The sequence below is a fragment of the Apteryx rowi genome, unplaced genomic scaffold, assembly GCF_003343035.1.
Source record: "Apteryx rowi isolate R43461 unplaced genomic scaffold, aptRow1 scaffold_491, whole genome shotgun sequence".
Taxonomy (NCBI): Eukaryota; Metazoa; Chordata; class Aves; order Apterygiformes; family Apterygidae; genus Apteryx; species Apteryx rowi.
This window is the reverse complement of record NW_020450751.1, coordinates 163,312-190,012: the sequence shown is the minus strand read 5'-3', so window position 1 is coordinate 190,012 and position 26,701 is coordinate 163,312. Positions and strand designations below refer to the sequence as shown.

Here is a 26,701-nt window from a genome sequence, read left to right as displayed (position 1 = left end):
ACTTTTTCACTGTGAGGGTGACAGAGCACTGGAACAGGTTGCCCAGGGAGGTTGTGGAGTCTCCATCCTTGGAGATATTCAAAACTCGACTGGAGAGGGTCCTGTGCAACATGCTCTAGGTGACCGTGCTTGAGCAAGGGGTTGGACTAGATGRTCTCCAGAGGTCCCTTCCGACCTCAACCATTCTGTGATTCTGTAATGAGTTGTGTATTTGAAGAGAGACGCTCCACTACTGTATGTGTCTGATTTAGTTGCGTTAGGGACAAAGAATAAGGGTCCAGTGTTCTACAAAACATTCTACAAAAACAGAGGCTGAGCTGAAGCCATGTAAAAATCAAGCCTTTGATAAGCTAACATTTTTAGTAACATAGATAATATCCATCCATTCATCATTCTTCATTTAACAATATGACTTTAGTTAGAGAAGAATTAATCAGTGTGATGCAAATAAGTGCAATCGTGATGCTTTCAGCCAAACTGAAATCTCTGTCCAGGAAATTAATTCGTTTGCTTATACATGTGATGTGTCATTCCCTTAACTGGCCAGCATTTTCATTGTTGTGGGTAGTAGAAGATTGAATGTTGAACTTAAATATTATGCTGCTCTCCATCTCTTGGAACTCCAGAGGGTGAATTGAAAATAGCACAATAATTTGTTCACATACAAATATATTYTCTGTCTGTATGAGCCCATGATTTCTTTTATGTTACACAGGCAGCACAGGACAAAGACAGAGTTGTGTGTGGGTGGCTGCATACCCGCATTCACTAGCAGCAGTTCAGCTATCTTAGCTTGTAAAAGGGGCAAGCAACCCCAGAAAAAGATTAGGAAGATTAAAACCAAAATAATAGTTTGGGAGACCAAAATAAGACTGAGAGTATTGCATATCTACGAAAGCACCAGTTGTAAAAGATAGCTGGGCACAGATATGAAGCTCTGCAAATCTTTCCCATAAAAAAGGTACTTAAATACCTGCTTGCCTTTTTCTGAGAGAAGTCGGAGGACTCATGGAGATACGTTGGGTACTCTTTTCTGCTTCCTTTGAAGAAACTTTGAACATATCTTTTGGGTCATAAGGAATGTTCTGACTTTTTGGGACACAGTGTTATGAACAAAAATTTATAATGCATGCATTTCTAAGTGTCAGAAACCCAGGATCCACTTCAGTAGAAACTCTAGACTGCTAATACTTTTTGTCCAAATGAAATATATTGTAGGGATCTTATGATCTATCTAGTTGTATTGTACTGCTTTGTCTTAGTATTTCCTGTCCTCATACTTTGACTTTTTCTTTTTTTCTCTCTCTTTTTCTTCTTTTCTTTCTCTCTCTCTCTCTCTCTCTCCTTTTCTCTCTTGCGCTCTCCAAGCATTTTACGGAGCCTGGTAACATAGAATGGTGTGCTGGATTGGCTGCATGGTAAGCCTGCTATACAGGAGCTTCCATGTGAACAGATATGTAGAGCAGAGGGTCAGGAAGGCAGGAGAATCCCTGTTAGTTCTAGTCATCCTTTTTCTTGTTTGATGAATCTCCTGAAGATCCTTTCATGGTCACTATAGGTATCCACCTGCCAAAACCAAGGCATCCCCTACTCCAGGTTCTCTCTAGATCTGCCTTGTACTAACAGGGAGCCAGAAATGATCGTTCACACAGACCTTTGCCTACTCCTCTAAGTACCTTCCTTTTTTTATAATGACTTTTGGGCCTGATTTTACCAATAGAAAATGATAGGAGATGTTATTTCTTCAGGTTGAGCAAATACCTGTTGAGAAGGAGAAGACGTGTCACTGAGCATAAAGAACTGTTCAGAATAGTTACATTATATTTGTTCTTCCAGAAAAAGGATCCTGTGATCTGAACAAAGAAAAGTGCAGAAGGAGAATCTGCAGGCCAGACTCAAGGACTCATCGGTGTAAATGTTCTAGTGGCTTTATTTTGAGTCGAAATAGACAGTTTTGTGAAGGTAATGTATGACTCTTCTGTGAGCTTTATTCCATTACATGACAAAGCTTCTTCTATTCTTCTATTACACTCATATTTCGAGTATTGCAGAAAACTCTGAGATCTTAAAAATTCCAGTTGTGCCATTTCATTTTTGTGTCCTTCCAGGTTCTGATATAGTCTAAAAGGAGACCTATCAAAGTGTCACAAGAAGTGCTATTCTTGTGAGAAATTTTGATCTTAGCCTGAGTAGAGGAGCTTTGGTTAAGTAGGCACGCTTATTGGYCCTGAAAAATTAAATAACACTACCAAAGGTGAAATGTTGAAAGATCCTGGAACAAGATGACTGTCTGAAGTCCCACTTTCAAAAGTGACTTGAATTCCTAACTTGCTTCTGAATGTTTCAATCTGGATTTTTTTAATAAAAACAAATTATTATTATTTATAGTTAACATAACACTTTAGAAGCATCTTTTTTTCCACTACAGGACCAGATTTGCAAATTCATAAAGGCATTGAAAGAAGAAAAGCTTATAGTTTTTACAGAATTGCATAAACAGAGCAGCAACACAGTTCTCAGAAAATTACCTGTGATCACTTTCCAAAATGGAAATTCTAAGGCACTTCTTTGTTTTAAGAATTTTACTTGAGTCATGTTGGAGCCAGTTTTTTTTTTTTTAGTAAGAGTTTTTTGTCTGAAGAAAGTATTTAATGTGATTTTTTGGGGGGGAGCATCCACAGGATTTAACTGCCATTGGGATCTGTATGGAAAGGCATACTTTTGAAAGTCCATTAGGTGCTTATGCTGGACACATACAGCCTGAATAGTGAAAATTTCTGAGGCTAAGTTGTATCACTATAATTATAAGCAATTGCCTTTGCTAGAAGTTTTTTAACGTTTTTTTGAATATGCTCTGCAAACTTGCTTTTTATCATTTATTATAATATGACAAAACCAATATGTTTTGCAAAATGAATGGTGGAACAAGAGGTATTTCTTGAAGACTGTTAGCTTGTGTCATTAATCTGATTCCCTGACGCTGGCTGATGACCTTATTCTGACACAGTGCTTCTCTTGGCAGATATCAACGAATGTGGCTTTTGGAATCATGGCTGTACTTTGGGCTGTGTGAACATCCCTGGTTCCTATTACTGCACCTGCCCAAGAGGTTTTGTTCTGCTCCCTGATAGGAAAACATGTCATGGTAAGTAGCAGTAACACATAAACACTTCCAGTATGATATTGGAGAGAGTCCTCACTTAACACTTCAATCACTGGAAGTTTTGTGTGTTGCCTTGCTCTCTTCCAATCTCTTATTATGTAAGTAAGATCAGCTTAAACTGAGTGAACCAAATTCAGAGGTCATGTTTAAGGAAGTGTAAGTTACACGTGAGTAATCAGATGTGAGTCTCCTGGGGAGTAGAACCGAGTCAGGTCTAATGCTTCTGTGTATCTGGTACAAGGTGCCTAGATGCAGCCCTTATGGGTGTAAATTTTATGGAATTTAGTGAGTCACTTGCAAACTGTCAACTTCACCTTGGGGGAACTCCAATTCTGTAAAGGTTTGTCTGTACAGTTACCTGGCTTGTACACTGACCTTTTCTGGCAGCGAAAGCTAGCAACACAGCTTATGCCGATGAAATATTGAAATACAGTAAATGGAGCAAAGAATGCAGACTTCCTCGTTTTGCTTCGTCCTCAGGAGACACTTAGGAATAACTGGACATTGGGCCATTTGGAAATACTGATAATGGATGATAATTCAATTAGTCACAGAGAAGTAATAAAAAAATCTGACTGCAGTATGCATGCATTTGTAAGTAGGTATCTTCTTGATCTTGGACCCCAAACTAGGGAGACCCCTGCACTCAGTTTAGGTTCTGTGGCACATGAAAGGTGGATAAGCCAGTGTATCTTTTTAAACGTGGTCTCTGAATTTGATACACTCTAACTTGCATAACAGTTTGCCTAGTCTCTGGACAAGCAGTTTACAGCATCATCACTTTTCTCTTCAGATCAGAGTTGATGGCATTGCTAATGGGCGTGAAATTAATGAAATTAAATGCATGAGCATCTGTTTGCAATAAATAAGTCACACAAAAGTATCGGTAAAGTTATTTGTTCTGGGTGGCTACTGCAGTTTCGGAGGGTTTTCCTTTTTTTTATCAATTAAGTTGTGTATAAAAAGTATGCCTGAGAAAACATATACATATAACATAGGTACTTAAACAAGGAAACTGTCTGAAGCTGGCCAAATTTGAATAAACTTAATGCACATAGCAGACAACTGGAGGGGAAAAAACAAAGATCTCTGTTTCAGTAAGCTTGGGGAACCATATTTTATAGTAAGAGTCAGAGCTGAAGGTTTTTGCTCTTCCTTTGTGCAGCATTGTGTGTATTCAACCTACAGCTGAATTAAGCCTTTCTAAACTAAGTCTAGAACATTAAATGTGGAATGCATCCAAGTTTTGAGGTCTTGGAGTATTCCCAGTCACTTTGCCGCTTCATAATGAAGTGAAACTTGGGCATACACAAGAATCCCTCGACCTTGTTTCCACAGAAGGAAAACATTAGTATATGCCCCAGACAGAAGTGCCAGTGCACACCACTTGGTTCAGTCCGTGTGATGGCAGGATCAGGACCTAGGGTATATTAAATATCAGTACTAACATGTATATGCAGCCATAGAGTCTCATAGACTCTGCAAGCTGATCTGACTGTCTATTTTAGGCCTCCAAGAGACACTTCCTCCTCTCTATTAAGCGTGAGCTGGAAGCAAGATTCAGTGGCCTAACCATGGGGGTCTAGGGTATGTAAGACAGCTGCACAAGGCAGTCAGATGTGATAGAAGACCTATGGGAGTTCTGGAGCCAGAGGCTGTTGGGAGGTAGGATATCCTTAAAAATCCAGAATGACCCTAGACACTGTGTAGCTCAGTCCCACTCTTGATGATTAGCTTAAACTATATGCCTGCATTTTGGGTGGCTCAAATTAGGTAGAAAATAATGTTTTTTCAACACAGGCTAGGGATGCAGCATGGACATTATAACTCCATAACTACAGCAGCACAGGGCTATATGTCACTATCTATGAAACTTGAGAGACAGGTGCAAGGTGAGAAGCCCACATGCTGACCAGACGTTTTGATGCTCTGTCTTCCAAGTCCTGTATGAAGCTCTTCAGTCTAAAGCCACAAGCTCTGGTCAGAAGTAGATATGAGATCAATTTCTTGACCCTGTTTGTTGTGCTTAAGGGGTTAGAACAATCTAGTCCAGAGTGCAGTTGCCTTGGAGAAGGAATATTTGCAACGGCTATGCGCCATTTAAGCCAGCGTATGCTGCTGATTCAAAGAAGCAGCTGTGGGAAACCTGCATTAGTTCCAGTCTTCCAACAGATGTTGCCATATGGCACTACGGGAGGCATAAAGAGTTGTAGCACTGCAATACAGAAGCTGGAAGGAGGGATATCCTGTGAAATTGCATAAAAGAGAAACAAAATTAAAGAAATATTCGAAGAAGTGTTAGCACTGCAGCAATTATAATAGAAAATAGAGGAAAGATATTGCCAGGTCCTCAGATGGTGTTGCCTTTATAGTTTCAAGATTTACCACTAAAGAATTTAATTTTGTTTCTGGAAGGTTCATCTCCTGTTTCCATTGCTTCCAGCTTGGTTACCCTGGGAGTAGTAGGAAAGTAGTTCTTCCTCATTCTCTCTACATTTTGTACTTATTCGTTAAGTATAACTTCCGTGTAGTTTTTGAAGCCTGATACCTTTTTGGTGAAATGTAAGAAAGAGGGTTTTCTAAATTTCTAAATTATTCCTATTTTGCTAACATTCCTTCATAAAATTTTGGAAAATATAAAACTGATCAGTGTAATGGTTTCAGGACCCTGCAGCAATTTTGGCTTTCTCCTTTGCTACCGTTAGGAGAGAATGATTTGGCAGGAAAGGTTGGGAAACAGAATTATTGTTCTCTCTGCCATCACACTTTTTTTGTTATTTAAGGAAGTGTCAACACATCTTGGGGGGGGTGGTTAATGAAAGATTTTCTTATCATTTAAGAATGTTTTTCCTCTTTAAATTACTGTAGAGCTAATTCCCTGTGTAAATAACATCACTGAATGTAGCCATGGTTGCCTTCAGACATCTAAAGGGCCTGTTTGCTTTTGTCCTGAAGGATCCGTACTCAAAGTGGATGGCAAAACATGCACAGGCAAGTGTTTAACATTTTTCTAGTTTTAGTGACTGTCAGAGTCTGTCTGTTCTTGGCACTGAGAGCCAGAAGTGAAGGATGGCATTTTACACTCATTTTGCACAGCTGTAAATGATTGTACAAGTGAGTGCTGAGATGAACAATATTCATCTTCATATTTAGTAGGTGTTTCTTAGCAGTAACATCCTATATCTGCAAGTGAAATTCTTCTGTTGTCAGTACCGATTGAAGCATCTCCCAGGTGTTTGTTGCAGGAGAGACATCTATAATTTATATTTGACAGGAATCGTAGGACAGATGGTACAAAATTAGGAACTGGAGGAAACCTGGCAATGATTTTATCAACCTCATGCTACCCAGGTTCTGGGTCACTCTAACTTAAGACATTTTCATCTGATTGCCCAGTGATGAAACTTTTGCAGTCAGAATATTTGGAGATATTTGGAGTTGCTATGCCCACTAATCTACCTTTCCCCATGTAAAGAAGCTTTCCAAATTCAGGGGATTTTAGGTCTTCAACTGTATATTTTCAGTCTCAGGGATCAAGATAGCTCCATTAATGACAACCTTGTGCCTTGACAAATACCCTTCCCCTTTTACAACCCTTATGTGCTTTGGACAGCATTATATGTAACATAAATTCAGTGTTACTGTTTTTCTAGTTACACTCCACTGATTAAGCTCAGATTGGCATTGTGGATGTAACCACTGTACAGCCCTAAGAGGAAAGAATGGTTTCTTTCCATAAGAATCAGTGGATTTCATCGGTTCTCTATCCTAGGGAAAGAATGGCAGTTTGCTGTTTCTTTGCATGAAGTGCAATGTCTGATAGAATTTGTTACTCTGTAGTAGGTTGGATGAGATTTCCGTGGGAGAAAGAGTTCTATGAAATAATCAGCACATGGAAGCTCTGTTCATATATCCCACTCCCCCCCCGCCCATCTTGTGTTGTGAATTTTCAGGAAAAGCTCTAGAAGAAGTTGCTGCTAGTTTGCTTTAGTTTGCCAGGCTTTTCTCAACAGGAGTCCTTTCATGATATCTATCGGTAATTAGGATACTTTTCACTGCAGAAATCCTGATAACAGAATGGATTGTTCATGCTTATATTTTTGTTGTATTTTTCCTTAGAATGGCAAAATTAAAATTTTCAAATGCTCTATTTGAGGTTGTACATCTCCAGATAACGGTGGCTGTAGTCAGATATGTTCTTCTTTAAGCCCATCCTCCTGGGAGTGTGCTTGTTTTCCTGGATATAAGCTTCAGCAGGACAGAAAGCACTGCACTGCCACAGGTGAGTATCTTGATATCCACATATTGCTGCCAATAAATATTTTTTGCCAATAAACAAGCAAAAACATTTTAGAGTCTTTTTAAGTGGTTAGCATAACTGGGCTCTGTTTTTGCACTGGTTTTAAGATACTGTTGTGCAGTTTGGGAAGTATTAGTTGTTTGGAAATATATCAGAACCACTGCTATATGATACAGTCTCCATCACAGAAGATTCATTCTGTTATTTAACTTCTGCATTTCACTTTGGGATCCTTTACTCCACTCGTCTGTCAGCAAAATTTGGGTTGCTGTGTCTTCATATAAATGTGGGTGTAGTTTCTGCCCAGCGTTACAGAACTGGGGTTGAGGTGTCTGTATTTGGAGCACAGGGTAGGGAAKAGTCTATTGAAGCACCTTACCTACTAGGATATTTCTCCCCTGCTGACCCCAGAGCCTAGGTATTTGATGTGCATGTCTGGATTTCAGATCCATCTGTTTCTTTTGAGGAAGGGGCAGACTCCAGTGTGAGCAACAAGATATACAGGGGTGCATGAGAGAGAGGATGAAACAGAAGTTTGTGAGATTATTTTAGGCATAAAGGAAAACCTTTATTCATTATAGGACAACATTTTTCTTGCTTTTACTGTGAAAGGCTTTCTATGGGCAATGTGAAAGTCATTCAATGTGAAATGCAGCTGGGCTAGTTACTGCCTTTATCATGAATTTTAACAATGATCTTGGGCAAGTTGTTGATCCTTAAAACCTGCTTGCACATTTATCTTTGATTTCAGATTCAAGACGGATTTAGGACAAGGGCCTGCATTTCTTCTTCTGTTCCCCATATTGTCTGCTACTGTTACCTACTTATAATGTTAGCTCTTTGAGTCAGTTTGGGTCTTATGCTACATTGATAATGGATCTAGCACATTGGGTCCTAAACTAGCTTTTATCTCAGTAGTAAGAGCAGCAAAAGTTTTCTCTTGGGGAATAGTTTTAGACTGCCAAAATAACTTAAATTATATATGAGATTACCTCAGACCTATGTGAGATTTAAGTCCGGGATCTGGAGGTGAAAGGCTGATGCAGTAAAATAAAATACTACCAAATTCCTTCTTTCCTTCTCTGTTATGTCTTTAAAACATTTGTCTAGCATTGGAGGTGGGAAGATGGCTTTCAGTCTAGATTTCATATTCTGTTTTTAGCTCTTCTTTTATTTCGCTTTTTGTTTCTTTGTTTCATAAAAGATATCTTGGTTTGTGTGTCTGTTTGTGGATTCATACTTTCAGTCCTTTCTGAGACAAATCTTCCACTGTTCACTTGGGGTTTGCCTGAGATAATGACTATAATTAAGTGAGAATGAGATAATTTGACCTGAAAAATATACAGGGCTATACAGAATAGAAAAATATGTGCCGAAAAGAAACAGAGAAGAAGCTTTCAGAGTTTTCCTTTTTCACTAACTAAATGTTGCTGATTATATTATTAAAATGGTGAAAAGAACACAGAGAAGCAAAGAAGATATACAGTAGCTGTCATTCTCACGCTGAGCATCTTAGATAGTGATGCAATATAGAGATCACTTTGGACCTAATGGAATTAACGTACGTGCAAATTTTCATCAACAGGACCTAAGCCTTTTTTGTTATTTGCAAATGGCCAAGACATCCGCCGAATCAGTTTTGATGGAACAGATTATGCAAGTTTACTTGACTGGCAGATGGGAATAGTCTTAGCACTGGACTCTGACCCGGTTGAAAATAAGGTAAGGCATTAAAAATGAGAGGATTTTGAAGTATTGCAAGGACAAATGGATTGGGCTTTCCTGCGTCTTAACCTTTCTGATGTCAGCGATCCAGATTACACGTTGTGCTGCTGCTTGTTGCCTGCCCAGGAGCACAGCTGGTACAGGATGCCAAACACTAGTTGAAGAGTTTCATCCTTTGCTTACTGATTTAATGTCCTTCATATGTTGACAAGGCTAATTCACAGAGAATGTGGATTTCTAAACTCACTTTAGGCCTGAATGCAGTTTCAAAGAAGAACTTTTGTGTGATTGCTTGCTTTCTCCCTTGAGATTTCAGTACCATTTTCTGAAAATATAGCTTGCTTTTTTTTTTACTGGGTAGCTGTAAAAGACAGCAGCATCTTTTTTTCTGTACGGCTACATCCCACAACCCATACTAAATGTTGGAGCAATCTTAACAAAAACTACATCCTTATGTCCTGACATTATTGAATTAAACTGCTGAACACTCGGTCGGTTTATTGTTCTTATGAAATGTGTTCCTCATATTACAAGACAGTCCTTTTGGAAATAGGATTCTTCTCTGCATAAAGAGTTGTTTGTATGTGCAGCTTTCTCCTAGTGCCCTACACTTTGCCTGGAGAATATGGAAGAATAGGAGTTCAGCTGTACTTTGCTAAACCTTTTGTGGCAGATAGTTTTTTTTCCCCATGATGAGAATTACTTACTCTGTAAAAATGATACAGAAAGGTACTGGGCAGTACACTGAAAACTGATGAGGAACTCCGTTAAGTTGCTGGAAATGTATCAAGGTCTGGACGGACACAGTTAAACAAGTCAAAACGTTACCAGATCTGCCTTGCAGGAGGATCATTTTGGGCACTGCTGGAACATTGCCACTTCTTGAAATAGGGCCTTGTCATGGAACTAGCAGTTGTTCAGTACTGCAGTACATCTAAATCAATTGCTCTGATGACGCTAGATGTACCTTCGTTCCACTTTTTTAGGGAGCTCTGCATTACAATGAGCTCTGAAGTGCAGTGTAGAGAGATGAGATTGTGCGCAGTGGTCCAACTAGACTGTGGCTGGCTAGACCTGGTGGTCCAGAATTGAGATACACAGTAAATTAGCTCAACATAGCTCTGTGCTCCCATGGTCAGACAACTTCTGGTACTTGAATTAGCTGGTTCAAAGCTAGAGACCTCCCACCTGCTTTGTTTGTCCTCATGAATAGTGTCAAAGCAAAGTTATTTGTTTTGTTGTTACCATTTGCAAATAAAACAGTATTGTTTTGTATGTAGTTCTGCCACACAATGTTTGGTTCCCTCTAGATACCAAATATAAGAGGATATTATTTTCCTCATCCTCAGGAAACAAAAAACAAATTCCCCACCAGTGGAGAGCTTTTATTTTGACCCAAACCTGCAAAGCTTCTCCTGGAAATGTTGGCGCCTTATAGGATCGACACCTGATAAGAAATTAAAATATACATAGGCTGAAAGAGAAAGAACAGAAGCAAATTATATAACTACTCTTCTGTCCCTCTCCCAGCTCCTTAACACACATACACTACTACTCCCTCCCCCATCCCCTTTTTTAAAATGAGCAGCCAGTAAATGATAACGTGCTTCCTTTTGCCTGCTCCTACTTTTGTTTCATCAGCTGTGCTTCATGTGAGGTAGCTGGTCACTGAAATAAAATYATAGGATATTCAGGGGACTGCATATAGGGCAACTAGGATTTACGGCTAAGCACAAGCAGCATGTAGAAGTCATCCTGGCTGAAGGATAAGTGCCTTTTTATCTGATCAGGGATCACGGGTTTTTACCCTTCTGTGACCAAATGATTCAGGGAACTTTCAAAATGAAAAAGTTATTTCAGACTGGACCTATTAGAGCAGGGAAATAGACCAGAAAGTGAAATGGGAAATGCTCACATCTCATCTGTTATTTCTTCACAGGTTTACTTTGCCCACACTGCCTTGAAATGGATTGAACGAGCTAATCTGGATGGCTCAAATCGCGAAAAAGTTATTCATGAAGCTATAGATATACCTGAAGGACTTGCTGTGGACTGGATTAACCGTAAATTGTATTGGACAGACAGAGGGTACATGCTCTACAGTGCATTTATGTCAAAACATGCCATAAAATATTTGGAATAAATGACCAGTGATGTGGGAATAGCTGAAATATTACTTTAAATTCAGTAATGCTTCACATTCTGATTAGATAGCTGTAATCTCCAGTATAAACAGTTGGAAGTGTCTTTAAAACTGAAATGCTGGAAGTTCACTTTGAGTCTGCTGTTGTATTTTTATCTTTGTCTTTCCAAGAAGCAAGGGTTTGGACTCTGTTGCGAGGAATCTAAGACATGTGCTGCATAGACACATGTATATATAGGTGCACATGTTTGTGTGTGTGTATATATGTATGTGTACACTCATTTATACACATACGCTGCATGTATATGTGTATATATATCTGTATCTATATATATCATGAGTATTACTGCACTAAGTAGATCTTAGACAGAAGTCAGCATTACTGATGACTAGAACCATGCCTCCTTAAGCTAATGGACAATCTTTGTCAATTATCCCTAATCAGAGAGGAACAACCACTGGCAGACAGTACGACCTCACGTTTCAGTGGTACCTAACCTTACACACAGAGAGAAGCCTTTGGTAAAAAGGCAGTGTCAGATCAGAACATAGTGATGACTCCTTGAAGGGTAGCAATGATGCTTCAGTATAACCCCCATTTTATTAGTCAATAAAAAGTGATTTTTGAATATCCAGATCAACCTCCTTATCTGTTACGTATGCTGATAGTCTGCTTCCTTACCGATAGATACAATCTTGCCTACACAGTCACTCCTGAATAAATATGCCAGTGTTTCTTGTGCAATGGCAAATTGTGCTGCTTGTCTCTACAACACAGGAGTCAAGGATGGAGCTGTGAATTTGTATCTGCCACTTCCTTCTCACCCACTGGGTTTACCTGTTTGTATTCTATATATATGTATCTATTTCTCTTTCCATCCTTGTGTGGCCTTTCTTTGCAGATTAAGGTGGGTGTGAAAGGCTGTATGTTTTCAGGTAGAGGCTGATATTTGTTTGGCAAAATGAAGTTTGTAAAAGTAAGTGTCTGCAGTTTTCTGGAAAAAAATGGATTGGGAGACAGACAGGGTAGGTTCTATACTTGACTCTGCCATAGATTTTATGAGTGATCATAAGGACCTTTGCTTCGTTCTTTGCTGTAAAACAGACATAATATATAAAATGCTTGGATATTTCTAAATGAAAAATGTATTTAAAAGTACTATTTGAAAACATTCTTTACACATTTGATTATGGCATTCAATTAGGAGCCTGTTTTTCTCCTGACTCCTTTTAAAGCTAACATTCATCTGTTAGTGATTATACTTCCAATTCTCTGTTTGCCCAAAAAAGGAGAACTTAAGGTCTCCTGCACAGCAGCATGTATTTTATCATTATGCCCTAGGCCGGATAATGAGGCTGTAGCATGAATTACTTGTTGATGAAACAACTAGACAGCTGTGTCTAGGTGTGTCTAGGTGACAGGTGTGTCAAACCGAACAAAAACACCAGCAGATTTATTTCCTGTCTTTGCAAAGTTATTTATTACAGTTTTGTGTTAAAGTAATGTAAGAACTTAGTATGTTCTGCTAAAGAAGGTAATTAAAAAGGTAACAGTGCCATGTGTGTTGCAGGAAGGCATGCATCGAAAGGAGCAATATGGATGGAATGCAAAGAAAAATGATCATCTGGGAGGATATCTCCCAGCCCCGAGGGATTGTCATTCACCCATTTGCTAAGTAAGAAGTGATAAATACAGCTAATTGTGGAATAACTGGGGAAGCTTTTTAAAAATGAGCATGCCAGCCTTGCCCTTCTGGCAGACAAAAAATGCATTGACCTCATGTTAGGATAGTGGTTGCTGAGCAGAGTTATGTAAACTGCAGCCTTTTATGGCTGTGTTGCCATTATGAGTCAGGGAAGATTGCAGGACATACTCATTTCCTCATATAGATCTAAAAAATTACCAGAAGCATTAAGGATATTGTATACATTTTAAACTAAGAAAAACACAAGCAACTGAAGTCACCCTGACTGTTGTAAGCACTGTACTACCAAACAGAAAGACCCCTTTCAGGGTTCTATATATATTGGTGTGATGAAGGTGCAGTCACTTTTAACCAGTGGTGCTTACAAAGGACTTTTTTGGTCATGTTTCAGTCTCTGAGGAAACACTGATTTAAACATACCTTGAATCTTCTTATCTAGTGCTGAAACGATCATAGAAATTTTGAACATTTAGAACTACTGATGAAATTCTGGCCATTGTAATTAATGGAAAAGCCCCGAAGATATCAGTCGATGTACCTCTAGTAGGATGCACAACTCTTCTATTGAGTTATCTTAATGCTTGGATACTGCTGTAACTAAGTATTGGCAAGTGAAACCAAATTGGGGAAGGTGTTTTGTTAGCTTCACTGTGAGCATAAAAGGTTTGAAAGTATCTTTCAGTAGAGGTGGAACATGAGAGAGCTGTTTTACAGGAAAACCTTTAAGAATAGCTATGTTCAGGGACATAGTTTATTTGAATTATCAGTAGAGGTAGATAGCTTGTACATCTTGAAGCAAAAGCTGTAAGGGGAGAAGGAGGAGGAAATGTGACTAAAACCTGCCTTATTAGATGGCAGACATTATAGCTATGTCCGTAATAGTAAAGTCAGTACTAAAGAGGAATCTGAGGCACATGCAAGACTATTGAGAATACTGGGCCCTGCATTGACTACAGCAAAACTGTTCATATAAGTGAATCTGTGTGTTATCATATAAGTGAATCTGTGTGTTAACCTGGCAAAGGTAGCTAATGCCCAGAAAGAGTAGAGTCCAAACGTAAAAAATAATTTGTGATTCTGGCTATCTCTGTTTTGAGTTGCTGTCTTGCACTATCTGTTCTTTGAAAAACTCTAAGCATTCAGTGCATAACAGTCAGGGCTCTAAAGTGAGACCCCCCAGAATCATGATTTTATTAAAAAAAAAAAAAAAAAAAAAAAAGATGCTGAGCCTGTTACTGGTTTGTTTTTTTAAAAGACAAAATAGCAGGACTCTGGCTTGCTTTCCGTGGGCGGTGGGTAGTTCTGGTTCCATTTGTGGCTGGCTAATGCACCAAGCCTTCTATTGTCTTGGTTTGCTACACTGCTATCATCAGTTGCATGGAAAATGCAAAAAACAGATACGAAGACTTGGCAAGTAGCAGAAATGGGAGCTGTTTTGCAAAGGTTTTGTGCCARTAAACATAGCAAAGATTCTGTGCAAGTCCCAGTGTAGTGATCTGGGATCTTACAACAAGTTTTAAAGATCAGCAGCCAATATATATTTGCTTGATGTGTGCACTTTCTTATGTGCTTCAGGCCTGTGTTACTCTGATCTAATCTTTCTGCTTTGAAAGAACTCCACAGAGTGGAGGACAAATGTTTACTTGATGACTTCCTCTATCTGTTTTTTTTCCAAAGGAGGTTATTCTGGACCGACATGGGGGTCAACCCCCGGATTGACAGCTCTTCATTAGAAGGTATTGATCGTCAGGTTATAGCCAGCACTGGTCTGGTGTGGCCCAGTGGAATAGCTCTTGACTACTTAGCTGACAAGTTATACTGGTGCGATGCTAAACAGTCGGTTGTTGAGAGCGCAAATCTGGATGGTTCTGACCGTCGAATTCTTGCACAGAATGATGTAGGTGAGGCTTTGGGTTTGGTTGATTACCTACTGCTGCTTGGTGTATATGCATATGTGAATTACGGGCCAGCGGCTATGTGTATATCCCATGCAACTCTGTTGAGGCTAATGGCATCACTTAGTCCTTCATTCTGTCACCCCAGCTGAAGTTTTATTTATTTTAGCAAAACACCTTTTGATACTCTCTACTTTTCTAATCAGCCACTTTGCCTTGCACAGAGAACTTCTCTGCCTTTATCAGAAAAGTGAAAACAAGTTAAAAATTAAAAATGTGTCTTGTTTGTTCCATGTATGGTTGCTTAGTTTAATTCAGATTTTGCTTCATTTATTATGCCAGTGAAGTTATATTGACGCAAGCTGGAAGAGAAACAATCTTGGCTGTTAAGGTCTTTGAGCAAAGAACCTGCAGCTGCACAGTGTTGAACACTTTCTAAATACATAATAGATACTGAATGGAGAATGATTAATGCAAGATGCTGGTAGCTGTTATTGCTGAGATTGCTATTGTTTGACACATAATTGCATTGTTCTGGAGTAAGAGAACAGAAGTGTTAGCAATGAGGARGTGATGCTGTAACACATTTAAAGTAAACTGTGTATTTCAGAATCTCATACGTGGCCAATTAGTTACTGGAGAAGACAATGCCTTTTGTTCATGATACGTCTCTGGGGACCAGATTTATCTTGGAGGCGTGCAGGCAAAGCATGGGCAGAATATGGCTCTTGGCTTGTGTCAGTACCTAAACTGCCATGGGTAGAGACTTCAATGTTACTCTGTTAAGCTGCTGCTGTTCTTCCATGCCAGATGCCCTCCCACTTGTCTGCAGGCTGAGAACTTGGAGGAAGAAGTGCTCTTCAGTCTGTAAGACATTGAAAGCGCAGAGTAGAGTGGCTTGGCAGCATTCCTCTCTTTTCCCCTGCTGCAGATGTTCTGCTATACACTCCACCTTGCAACTGATCTGCAAAGGAGGACCTTGAAGTCTCTTGAAAGTTTCGCTTTGTTTCTTCACAATAGACAGGACAATGTCTTATGAGGAAAAAACACAGAAGGAGAGTTAGGAGCACAGGAGAAACAAAGGGTAGGGGAAAGGAGGGGTGGGCTTGGGACAGTGATACGGATGTTTGAAGATGGGGGAAGAGGAAATAAGGGTATGGAAAGAAGAGAAGGAGATGCAGACCAGTAGGGATGTGAATTTAGAGAGGCAGAGAGCATGGATTCCTAATGTTTTGCTAATACCATTATTGAGACAAGAATTCTGTTTTATCCTGGAGGAAGGGAAGGCTGCATCTGTTCATACTCAAGCTGCTGTAACCTGAATTTTTATTACATTGGCTCCCTCTAGTGGCACTGTACTGAAAGCTCATTCAGCACAGCTGCATGAAAGATGGGTAAGGTTCTCTCCTACACTGCTATTAATCCAATTTTTAGCTGCAAATAAAACAGCCTATAAGCCCCTGCCCAAGTCAGTAACAACGCAGACACTCTTTATGCAATGGGTTGGGTTTGCACTGCTGTGGAAAGGGTTCTGCTTACATGTGATTCAGGATGAACCACTTTTCAACCACTCTCTCCAGTGATCACTTTGCACTTGTATTTTTAATGCTTAATGTATTTATAAGTGAAGAGGTTAGGGAACTGCTGGTGGGGGGGGAAGTCGTATTGTTTGTTGACAGTGCAAGCTATAGATCCTAAAATCATGAATCAATGTTTGGATGGAGACAGTATCTAGATCTTGGACTAGCTGCTCAAATTTCATGGAAAGAAGAGCTAAGAACCAGGCCCAGTGATTAAGCACAGTTCAGTGGAACTAGTGGTATGCTAATAAAATAAAAATATGCTCTTAGACTTAACACTCAGGAACACTTAAATAATGTCTTAGAACTTTTCTTAGGTAGGAGTGTTTTTTCAGTTTAATTGTGGTGTGTATTTAAGATGATATACCAGCACATATTCCTTCTCCAAGGTTATAATTTATCTGTTGCTGTTTTGTTTGCTTGCTTGTTTGACTTTTTTTGCCTTTTTTTTTTTTAACTAATACCTTTTGGGATCTCTCTTTGATAACTATAGTTAAAAATCTCTATCTAAATGAGGCCTACATCCAGTAATAAAAACACATAGCACAAATTGCATGGCTACAAGACATGCCTCTGAAAGGAGCTTAGACTGCAGTGTTGCAAAGTGAGGTGCATATTTGGAGTGTGGGTAAGGACCAGGAAAAAGCAAACCTGCTTCAGCCAGGAAGCACACACTCTGAGACCAGCTATACATCCGTGGAAGAACAGTATGTGTTCTTACCTTCCACTGCAAAAAGCTTGCCCATAGGCTATCTTGGAAGCAGGAGATTTCTAACTGTATAGAAAGAATGCATGTTGCCATTTGGACTATTGACAAATCAACATTTCTACTGTGACAGTGAAATTAAAGAGAGTCAGTCATTCTGCAAAGCTGTTAATATTTATAACTATGCCTACCCTTATATGTGGAAGTGTCCTTGGATTCTGAATTGCTGAGCCTCTCTCTTGAGTCAAACCAGGGATCTGAAATCTTCTAGTGCAGATGGTATTCTGCTACCAAGGAAAAATTGCTGTACTCTGAACATGGGATGGGATTTCTCTCACCTACTGTTAGCCATATGTAATTGTTAGGTGTCTGTTCTAAGCTGGTGTCTAAGTTCCCATTGTCAGTTAAAACAGAGGAAGCTTCCTGGCTGATCCTGGCTGATCCTGATCCAGGATGATCCTGGATGGTTTGTGTCTACTGTTTGCTAGCTGGCTGACAGTTGCTAAGTAGTCACAGCCTACTGCTGGTAGTTGGCTGAAGTGTGGAAAATGAATTCCCTTCTTGAATTTCACACTGTGGTGAATGGGCTAGTGAATGTCTGTGCGCATTTATATGTACATGTGGACCATTGTATTGCACTTGTGTGTACTCCTGCACTTGCGGAGACCGCACACTGGCATTGGGGTCTTGCCGTAAGTCAGTGGCTGCAGGATCTGTAGCTTCCAAGTTGCCCTGTGCCAGCACGTTTGTGCAGGATGAGTCATGCCTTGAGCTCCTCTTCTTTCTGTTATGTGAAGGCTGCAAAAGGAGCCACATACCTCAGCAGCTCTGTGCCGGGCCATTTACTGGCAGAGAAGGGAGGCACTCAACCTCTGAAAGGCCTGTCCCAAAAGCTAATTCAGGAAAAGGTGATGTCCCGAGGTAGAAGCGTTCTGTGGGCCTGATCTGGTTGGAGGTCACCAGCAGCCTGGAGATTGAAATGAGCCTGGCATGTGTCGTAGCCTCCTCTGCTAAGAGCACTAATAACAAGTGCCTGTGCCTGTGGCCCGTCATCCATGGGCACTTACCCATCCCCAAGACATCAAAGTGCAGGAGTGGCTATGTCTATGCCACTATGATAGAAGGACGCATATGCACAGATACTGATTTTGTTTATATGTTTTCTTGTGCCTCCTCTAAAGATTTGAAGATGAGGAGTCTTATTTCTTTGTAGGCCATCCCTTTGATGTAGCGGTGTTTGAGGATCACCTTTGGTTTTCTGACTGGGCGAAGCCATCACTAATGAGGGTGGACAAGAAGACAGGCCAAAACAGGGTACGTCTTCGAGGCAGCATGCTGAGACCCTCATCAATGGTTGTAGTTCACCCTCTGGCGAAACCAGGTATACTGCAAAAATTAAGCAGTCATTCCCTTCCAGCCTCCTCTTGATGTTCGCTGATGTTAATAGAATAGATGTCCTTGGGGAGACATTTTATCTTCTCAGAAACAGGCTCTTTAAAAGGCTTGCATAGTCAGACTGGTGTTCATTGAAAGCACTGGAAGTCTGTTACTCCCTTGTTATTTATGTTTATACTCCGTTGTATTTATGTTAGAAGGTGTCTTCTACTCAGAGTCTGGGCATGTGCATCCCAAGTGTACTAACAGATCTTGCATATTTGTGGTTATGCCCAAGAATAGATGCTGATCAATTGCCACAGGGCTATCATGGTCTTGTAATTCCTATATAACCGAATTTATTATTATCACCCCCTCACACACAAATAGTAACGAATGACATGAAGAAAGATTTTGTAAGATTTATTAGTTTTGGACCAAATCACTTAATTTTTCTGTTGAGAGCAATCTCCCTGTGAGCAGAAAAAAACCCTCAGGAAACTCAATAGACTGTGGCTGAGAGAAGACAATCACAGGTTCCCTATCCTTTGTAATGTTTTCTAAGGGAAAGTTATGACTCCAAATATTACAGGAGAGATAATAAAGGAAATGCAAACAAAATGATACATTAATTTGATAGAGAGTATGCAAATCTGCTTTCCTGCCAGAGGCTAGGCGTTAATATCCATGCTTTACTGTATGCATCTATTGTTAGCAAAAGGGACATTCTAGGTTTTGTCAGTTCTTACTGTTTTCCAACTGGGCCAACTCTGCACAGCCAAGAGGAGACGTTGATTGAAAAAGCTACAAACTTGCAGCTTACTAAGTTGACCCTTTTATCTTTCTACATTAGGGACAAATCCTTGCCTTTATGAGAATGGAGGCTGTGATCAGATCTGTGAAAACAGTTTTGGAGTTGCCAGTTGTTTGTGCCATCAAGGATTTGAAAAAACTCAAGATGGAAAAACCTGTCATGCACTGAATGGTTCTAACACAATAGCAGGTATGATCTTCTAGTTCCAAAAAAGACCCCAAGAAGCCTTAAGGATCCTGACAAATAACTTTGGAAAATATTCACCTTGCTCTACATAATTAATGATAGTTTCTGAGAAGAACGAAAATAATAGGTGTTTTCCTTTATAGGCATTTTCTTATTTTTTTCACACTCCTGCCTACCTTCTCTTTTTCTTTCTCCCAAGGAGGCTGAATCATTTAAACTCTGTGACGTAATTTACCCATGTGTGGATAATGTTACTTCTATATCTTTAATAAGGATATTGTGGTTAGAACAAATTCTGTCTCTTACAAGAAACATCACAAGCTCCACCAGTAAAATATTAAGCTAATTGACATGATATGGTTCAGGTGTATAGTAACTTATGGTTCTGTGTATTTACATATTACAGGAAGAACAACGGAGCATTTTACAAAGTACTGATACCTATGTGAGAGTGGAAAATAGTTTACCATTCCTCTTGAGATGGATCAGAATGAAACCTTCTTTCCATCTCCTTTTGTTCTTATATTTCTGTGTTCTGGCAACACACCCCTAGCTTCACAAACGACAGCACTGCCACTGCTGTCCACCTCCTTCTCCCACCTGTGATCAAACCAGCTGATATGTTGGTTCTTCTCTGAACATGCTACTGCCTTCTGGAGGACTAATGCTTCTAAGAYGGGTTTTCATGAATTCCTTTAGTGTTCACAAAAAGCAAGTAGAACAGATCTCCCAGAAAAACTGGGATATTGTCCTGGGACTGTTGTCTGACCATTGTCTTTTTACCCTTGACATATTAGCYGTAAAAGAGATGTTTGCAATGCTGACAAATACTATGGGCAACAAGTTGCATTCTTTGTCCTTTATATTTGAGAAAAACCACCAGTGAGTGGTTTTAATGGTGGAACAGAAACAGGCCAATCTGGGAGGAAACTGACTTTTATTTTAGAAGGAAAACATTGTGATTGTCAGAAAGTAGAGGTAAGTGATAGAAAGTCAGGAAATCAGTTCAGCAGATTTAAACAGTCTGTGTCACCTTTTCCTTGTCATTTGCAGGCAATGTCTTTGTGCATAAGGAGGCAGTGCCAGTGCCAACACTGGAGACTTTGCTCCAGAGCACACAAAGTAGCGGAATATTCAAGGAAACTGAAAGTGGGGAAAAACAGCAAATCAATATTTTGTTGATGGCTGAAATCATGATATCAGGTAGAGTCTGATGATTTACTGCCTTCCATTTAATGTGAGGATCTGAACTGGTTTATTGAAAAGAAAGAAATCATAGGCTTTGGAGGAAGAAATGCTCGATGTGAAGTCTTGTGGCATTCATGATCTATGCTAAACCTCTTAAAACAAGCTGGGTCTATGTAACTGTGTTAGATAGAACTGATCTCTTGTTTGTCTCCATGTTCCTTTGCTGTGCCAGCAAAACTTGATAATATTATCCAGGCCTAAAGAACAAACATTTGTGACATGGATCAACTTGTGAGAAATCCCTCCCTCCCTTAGATTTGGCAAGTATGTTATGTACCTCTGAACACAATGGCAAGTAAAACTATTGAGTTCTACATATTTTCAATGACACTAGATCAAAAATTGCACTATAGGTTTTTCTTACAATATTCAGAAATTCCAATATTACTTAGTGCTTCAACTCCATCTAGACAAAAATGACAGCCCTAGTGATTATGTTGACTTGTCACCATTAACTATGGAGAGATACGTTTCAAACTTTGACCCTATATTGTTGTTGGTTTTTTTAATACGCTACCTCCTTTGATCAGTTCAAATGCATTTAGTGGTTTCTGGTTTTGTTTATGCTATAGATCAAGATGACTGCACTGCACTAGAATGTGATGTCAATGCACAGTGTGTTTTGCTGGAAGATGGAGCTGTATGCCAATGTTTGAAAGGGTTTACCAGGAAGGCCAAATCATGCTATGGTAATAAAAAACATTAATGCAACCTTCTGGAAAACTGTAGAATTATGGGCAGGAAGAAAATATATCTTTTCTCATATTGGCAGCTGTGCTGCACAAGCTATCACAGAAAGGTCAATGGGATTGCTTGTTTTGAAAAGGATGATGAGCAGAGAGCATGTGAGATGAAATTGCTAATTATCACATGCATTATTTTCCCCTGAGTCATGAGTGTTAATCCTATTAATATTAATAAGCAATAACGGGAATAATAGGAATACAAGCATAACATATTTATTTGTAAAAAATTGTCTAATTATAAAAGCTCAGATATGACATGACAGTTGATGTATGATTTAGAATTATGTACTGAAGAATCTCTTAAAGGTTAATATTCCTAATGTAATGTTTATATAAAAGGCTGTTCTTGTTTCTTTCTGGCACTAGAAAGTGACTAACAATCAGACAACACATTGCTCAGAGTGGTCTTTAAAACCAGTTTTTGGACTTGCATAAAATGTCAATGGAAGCACTTTATTCTCTCACAAAGGCCAAGACAGAAAGGCATTAGAAACGAAATAATTTACCCTTTGGCAAAGCCCGAAGACTCACAGGAGTCTTTGTTGCTATGTAAAGGAAAAAAAAATGGTAGGGAGAGTGGGTGAGCTGTGATACCATTCTCTTTAGCTCGTGTGCTCCTTCTCAACATGCTGTTTCTCTCTGAGTAGGGTTTAAGATCAGGATATAAGGCAAGTTTTGAATACGATCATACCCTGTGAACTGGAGATTTTTTTGAAGCAAGTGATATTTGTGGAACATCAAGGCTTCTGGTTGAAAGTATCCAGTATCTGACTTCTTAAGCTCTTTAGAACATTCTGGTCAAATTTCAGGCCAAAAATAAGGACATAAAGCCCTTCACTTCAGAAGCACAAATGACAAACAACAATGTAGTCTGAGGGAAATTYATGACACAGACATTTCTTTTTAATGGTTTACCTAATGGCTTCATGACCAATGTGTCCCTTCTCCTTGTTTTTTCTTGCAGATGTCGATGAGTGTGCTGTAAATATGGACCGCTGTAATCGAAATGTGTCAAGCTGTATCAATACTGAAGGGGGCTATGTCTGTAAGTGTCTGGAGGGATACACTGGAGATGGACTCCGTTGTTACGGTAAGGGAATGTGTGAAGGTTGCGGAGTGTTTGAGAGGCAGTGACAGAATGAATAAGAGACATGTCTAATGATTTGGGCTACCTCTGCATCAAGCTGCGGAGTTGTCAGATGTCCCTAATGATCTGTTCTGGTTCTTTTTGAAAAATGTGATGGGGCATGCATATTAACAGTGGGCTGGGGGTCTCCCCCCAAACAGTTGGCATATATCATTTTCTCCTTTTTCATTCTTTCCTTCCTGTTTGAAGTGTGGCAACCTCAGCAACTGATCAATATGCAAAGCCTCTAATTGTCAATGGATGCTTCCTCTCATTGTTTGTACTCTTTTTGGTAGCTATAGCAAGAGAGAGAGGAAAAGTGAAGGGGAGGAGGGAAATGGGGGTGAACCAGTACAGGTTTATTGGAAATCATTGCCATGAATATAAACGAAAGTAGGTATTGAGTGTGTCATAATACTCATCAAATAATTCCAGGTTGGTTTAATAGGCATGAGGTTCAGCGTGTTGACACTTGCAACTCAAGTGCATTTAGAGTCGTGTTAATAATCAGACCCACTGATCCTCTCATCCAGCTCTAATGCCAGGTCTTTAGTTCATTCCCTATRTGTCTTAATTTTTTAATCCCTTTTAGTAGTAAATATGAAGGAACAGAAAGCTTTTTTTCTGCAATGTGCAAGTAGCACACAGTTTGTTCAGAGCTTTACGAGAGTCTTGGCTTCTCACTTGTCTTTTTTTTTTTTTCTTTCTCCTTTATAGTCTAATTCAAAACCCATTAAATTTGACCCATTTCTTACATAGTCTTTACTGGAATTTGGTTCTTCAGCACAGAAAAGGAAAACTAAATAATTAGAGTGATATTATTAATATGGGCAGGGTGTGGAAAGTATCGGAGGCAGGGGGTTCGAGAAGGCATTCTGCTTGTATAGGTCAGAGATCCAGAGCTCATGTCCTTGGGGATGTTAGGGAGTATGGGCAGTAGTGGCAACCTTCTCTTGCTGTCCAAGTTCCATCTGAGGTGTATGTCCATGGACAGCTCTGGGCTCTCATGGTCTGTGGTATAGTTGCTCGGCTAGAACAATTATGGTACCTAACACCACTATTGAAAAGCAATCCATTCTCTGTGTGCAGTCTTTAAGCCTAGGATATGGTCGGATACGTTTTCACAGTGTTTTATAAATGATAAGATCTTGTCATAAGCTCAACAAAACTGAAACTAATTTTCAATTAGATGAGTTGAATTGTACTATAAAGAGCCAGAAACAGGTATGTAAGGGATTCTGTGCTTTGGTTTTAGATGCCTGCATGCTTTTAACAGTGTCCAGAAATCTGCCAGTTCGTCTAGAAATAGTGCAATAAGAATCCATGTTGTTTTGTTGAAATCACATTTCTTGGAATATGTCGCAATAGTTCTGTTCTTGTATTTTTACTTTTAAAACTGCTTTGAATTTTATTCACTGTTTTGGGACAGATCCTGTTAATTTTACTGTAGAAAAAGTCCCAATGATTTAAGCAAGAGTTTCACACAAATTGAGATAGTAGATTTGTGTCTGTTTCCCCAGAGTAAATCTGGTGCGTGTATTCTGTTGACAATTCATAAAATAAATCAGAGGCTCCCAAACTGTGGTGCATAAACCATTTTGAAATTCCCAACTCTTACTTTGTTGGGGAGGTGCATAAGTACTTGCCCAAGGCAAGCCACAGTACAAGTGCCAACTCAGAGCGGATGGATGCTGGCCTGGCAGGTGCTGCCTCTGTGGGCTGTGCTGGAGAAGGTGTGGAGGCCAGGTGAGGTCATACAGTACAATGTGAGAGAGAGGTGAAGGAAGCCTACATGCATACCTCCTCTTTGGTATATATGAGCCTAACCTAGACTGAGCAAGGTAGGCCTGAAAACTCTTGTTATATGTAAGTAGGGATTCCTCTTTATAGTGATTCAGAGGATTACTTCATTTAAGTGTTTGCACAAACTAGATAAACCTGTGGGTTTCTGGACCCTTTCCTTCTATCTGGACTTCTTGTCTAGGCTGGACCAGGTGGGTAGTCCTTCTCCTTTCTCAGTGCAAGAATGCCAACTCATAGTACTGTAGTACATGTACAGGAGTGTGAATCGGGACTGGAAACCTCAAGAGAATACATCTAGTGCAAACAAGTCTTCTCTTCAACTCTTCTGTACCCATTATATTTTGTGGGAAAGCTTTTCCTTCCTTTTTCTTGTGGAGCACTTCTTCAGCAGTGTAGCATGTGCTGAGAGGCTGGGGAGGATCTGATTACTTGGCTTAGAAAGCATGCTGGTTGCTTTTCTGTTCCACTGTCTACCAAGGGAAATTTGCAGAGGGATGCTCTGTTACGTTTCTCCCACTGCTAGGAGACCATAATGCTGCTACTGCTGCCCCTTTTAACTGATACTCTGAGGCATTTCATTCTTCTAACTGCAGACTGTTTGGGTGACAGATATTGATGAGTGCAAGATGGGGTCCCATGTCTGTGGAGAGAACATAACCTGCACAAATACAGAAGGAAACTACACCTGCTCTTGCACTGATGATGTTTCTGGAACTGGCATCAGTTCTGGTGAGTAAATGGAGTGAGCAGTTAAAACAAAGTGGCCCTTAACTAAGAACTGTGCTCTCAGATTGTTATACAATAAAATTCAGGAAAAGACTGAGTGGTGACATACTGGACAGCTTGTGAATCCATTTAGCATTGCTTTAGGAGGCTGTTTTGCAGACAGGTGTTTTGAGATGAACTAAGGACACTATATCTGAGTTTACTTTGGAACTGTCTATGTCAGGTTCAACTCTAATTTATACTGTCTGAATGTAATGACATGTCTATCTAATGCCCTTTGCAAACCAGAACAGAAGTAAGTGCTTCTCAGAGATAACATTTAGCCCATTTTTGGAGTTGATTTCAGGCTGTGTCATTTTTTTCAAAATCTCTGTTCCTTTTTTCCTGTCTGCAGAAGGCTAGCACAAGGACTGTGCATAATTTAAGTTCCATTTCATATTTCAGAATAAGTTAGTCTTTCAGATCCAGGAAACTGCTTGAGTAAGTGACTAATTTTTCAGAAGAGCTCTGAAACTCTCCAGAAAATCTGATTACGAGTTTAACAAAAGGAGCTGGTGCAGCTTCAGCACTGGTGAATATCTGACCTTCATTTTAGTGCCTCAGCGCAACAGCCGTGTTCTCTGAAAATGGGGAGCTGAGTGACTCATCATGTGTCTCTGCATCAGCCCTCTTCATAGAGGTGAATTTTATCCCATATCAATTGACTGTCCAATGACAGAAGGATACTTTGTGATTGTCACAGATTTATTACTGCAGAAAACAGAAGGAAGCTAYGGCTTTATAAGTAGAATTCTTATCTAAATTCCCCCCCTGAGCACTGCTTTTTAGATACTTAAGCTCTCAGTAGTCCAGGTGTCACCCTAGAAATGATGATTTTAAATGACACATGACCTATAAACAGTGTTCTGTAATTCCCTCAGCTGTAAAACTGATCATGTGTGTTCATGTGTGTTAACACACTGTTTTAGTTCTTTACCTAATAAGCTCTTTTAGCTACCTGAAATTTTCTTCATGGAATCCAGTCACATCTGGGATTTGCTAAAAACACTTATTCCTTTCCATCTAAGTACTTTTTCATGACAGTTCTCCTGCAAGTGAAATGTTAAAAACCAAATGTCTTTGAAGGTGAAGTTGCAACAAAAATGGCATGAGGCAGAACTGATGACATAAGTGTGTGAGAGCACTTGGGTGTAGCTCTGCTAAGTCGTAATGCTAGAAATTYTTTGCCCTGTTGGGTTGTGACCTATAGATACACTATTGCACCAAAGTAGGCAAAAAAGTGCTCCTTTTTTGTAAGGATATGTCTGCACTGCAGATCATGCTGTGCAGAGGTATCAGAGCTACCTTTAGCTAGTTTGCATGTTTATGTAGGTGACTGTGCAGTTCAGAACAAGCTACAAAACCCTTTCAAGAAATTTGGTCCACAAAGTTCTGTGCTTCCCTAATTATGCTGGTATCTG

The 26,701-nt window shown here is 39.7% G+C and overlaps 1 protein-coding gene across 1 annotated transcript in view; it reads left to right on the top strand.

The window, feature by feature from the left end:
• EGF (epidermal growth factor) overlaps window positions 1-26,701 on the top strand; it is a 62,643-nt gene that overhangs the window by 22,594 nt on the left and 13,348 nt on the right. The window contains exons 7-20 of the mRNA XM_026079058.1: window positions 1,837-1,962; window positions 3,023-3,145; window positions 6,032-6,154; window positions 7,320-7,445; window positions 9,049-9,185; window positions 11,128-11,276; window positions 12,903-13,007; window positions 14,715-14,938; window positions 18,432-18,599; window positions 19,446-19,595; window positions 20,646-20,795; window positions 21,413-21,529; window positions 22,551-22,676; window positions 25,125-25,244. Coding sequence (XP_025934843.1) covers window positions 1,837-1,962; window positions 3,023-3,145; window positions 6,032-6,154; window positions 7,320-7,445; window positions 9,049-9,185; window positions 11,128-11,276; window positions 12,903-13,007; window positions 14,715-14,938; window positions 18,432-18,599; window positions 19,446-19,595; window positions 20,646-20,795; window positions 21,413-21,529; window positions 22,551-22,676; window positions 25,125-25,244 — 1,944 coding nt within the window. The remainder of the gene's footprint in view (window positions 1-1,836; window positions 1,963-3,022; window positions 3,146-6,031; window positions 6,155-7,319; window positions 7,446-9,048; window positions 9,186-11,127; window positions 11,277-12,902; window positions 13,008-14,714; window positions 14,939-18,431; window positions 18,600-19,445; window positions 19,596-20,645; window positions 20,796-21,412; window positions 21,530-22,550; window positions 22,677-25,124; window positions 25,245-26,701) is intronic.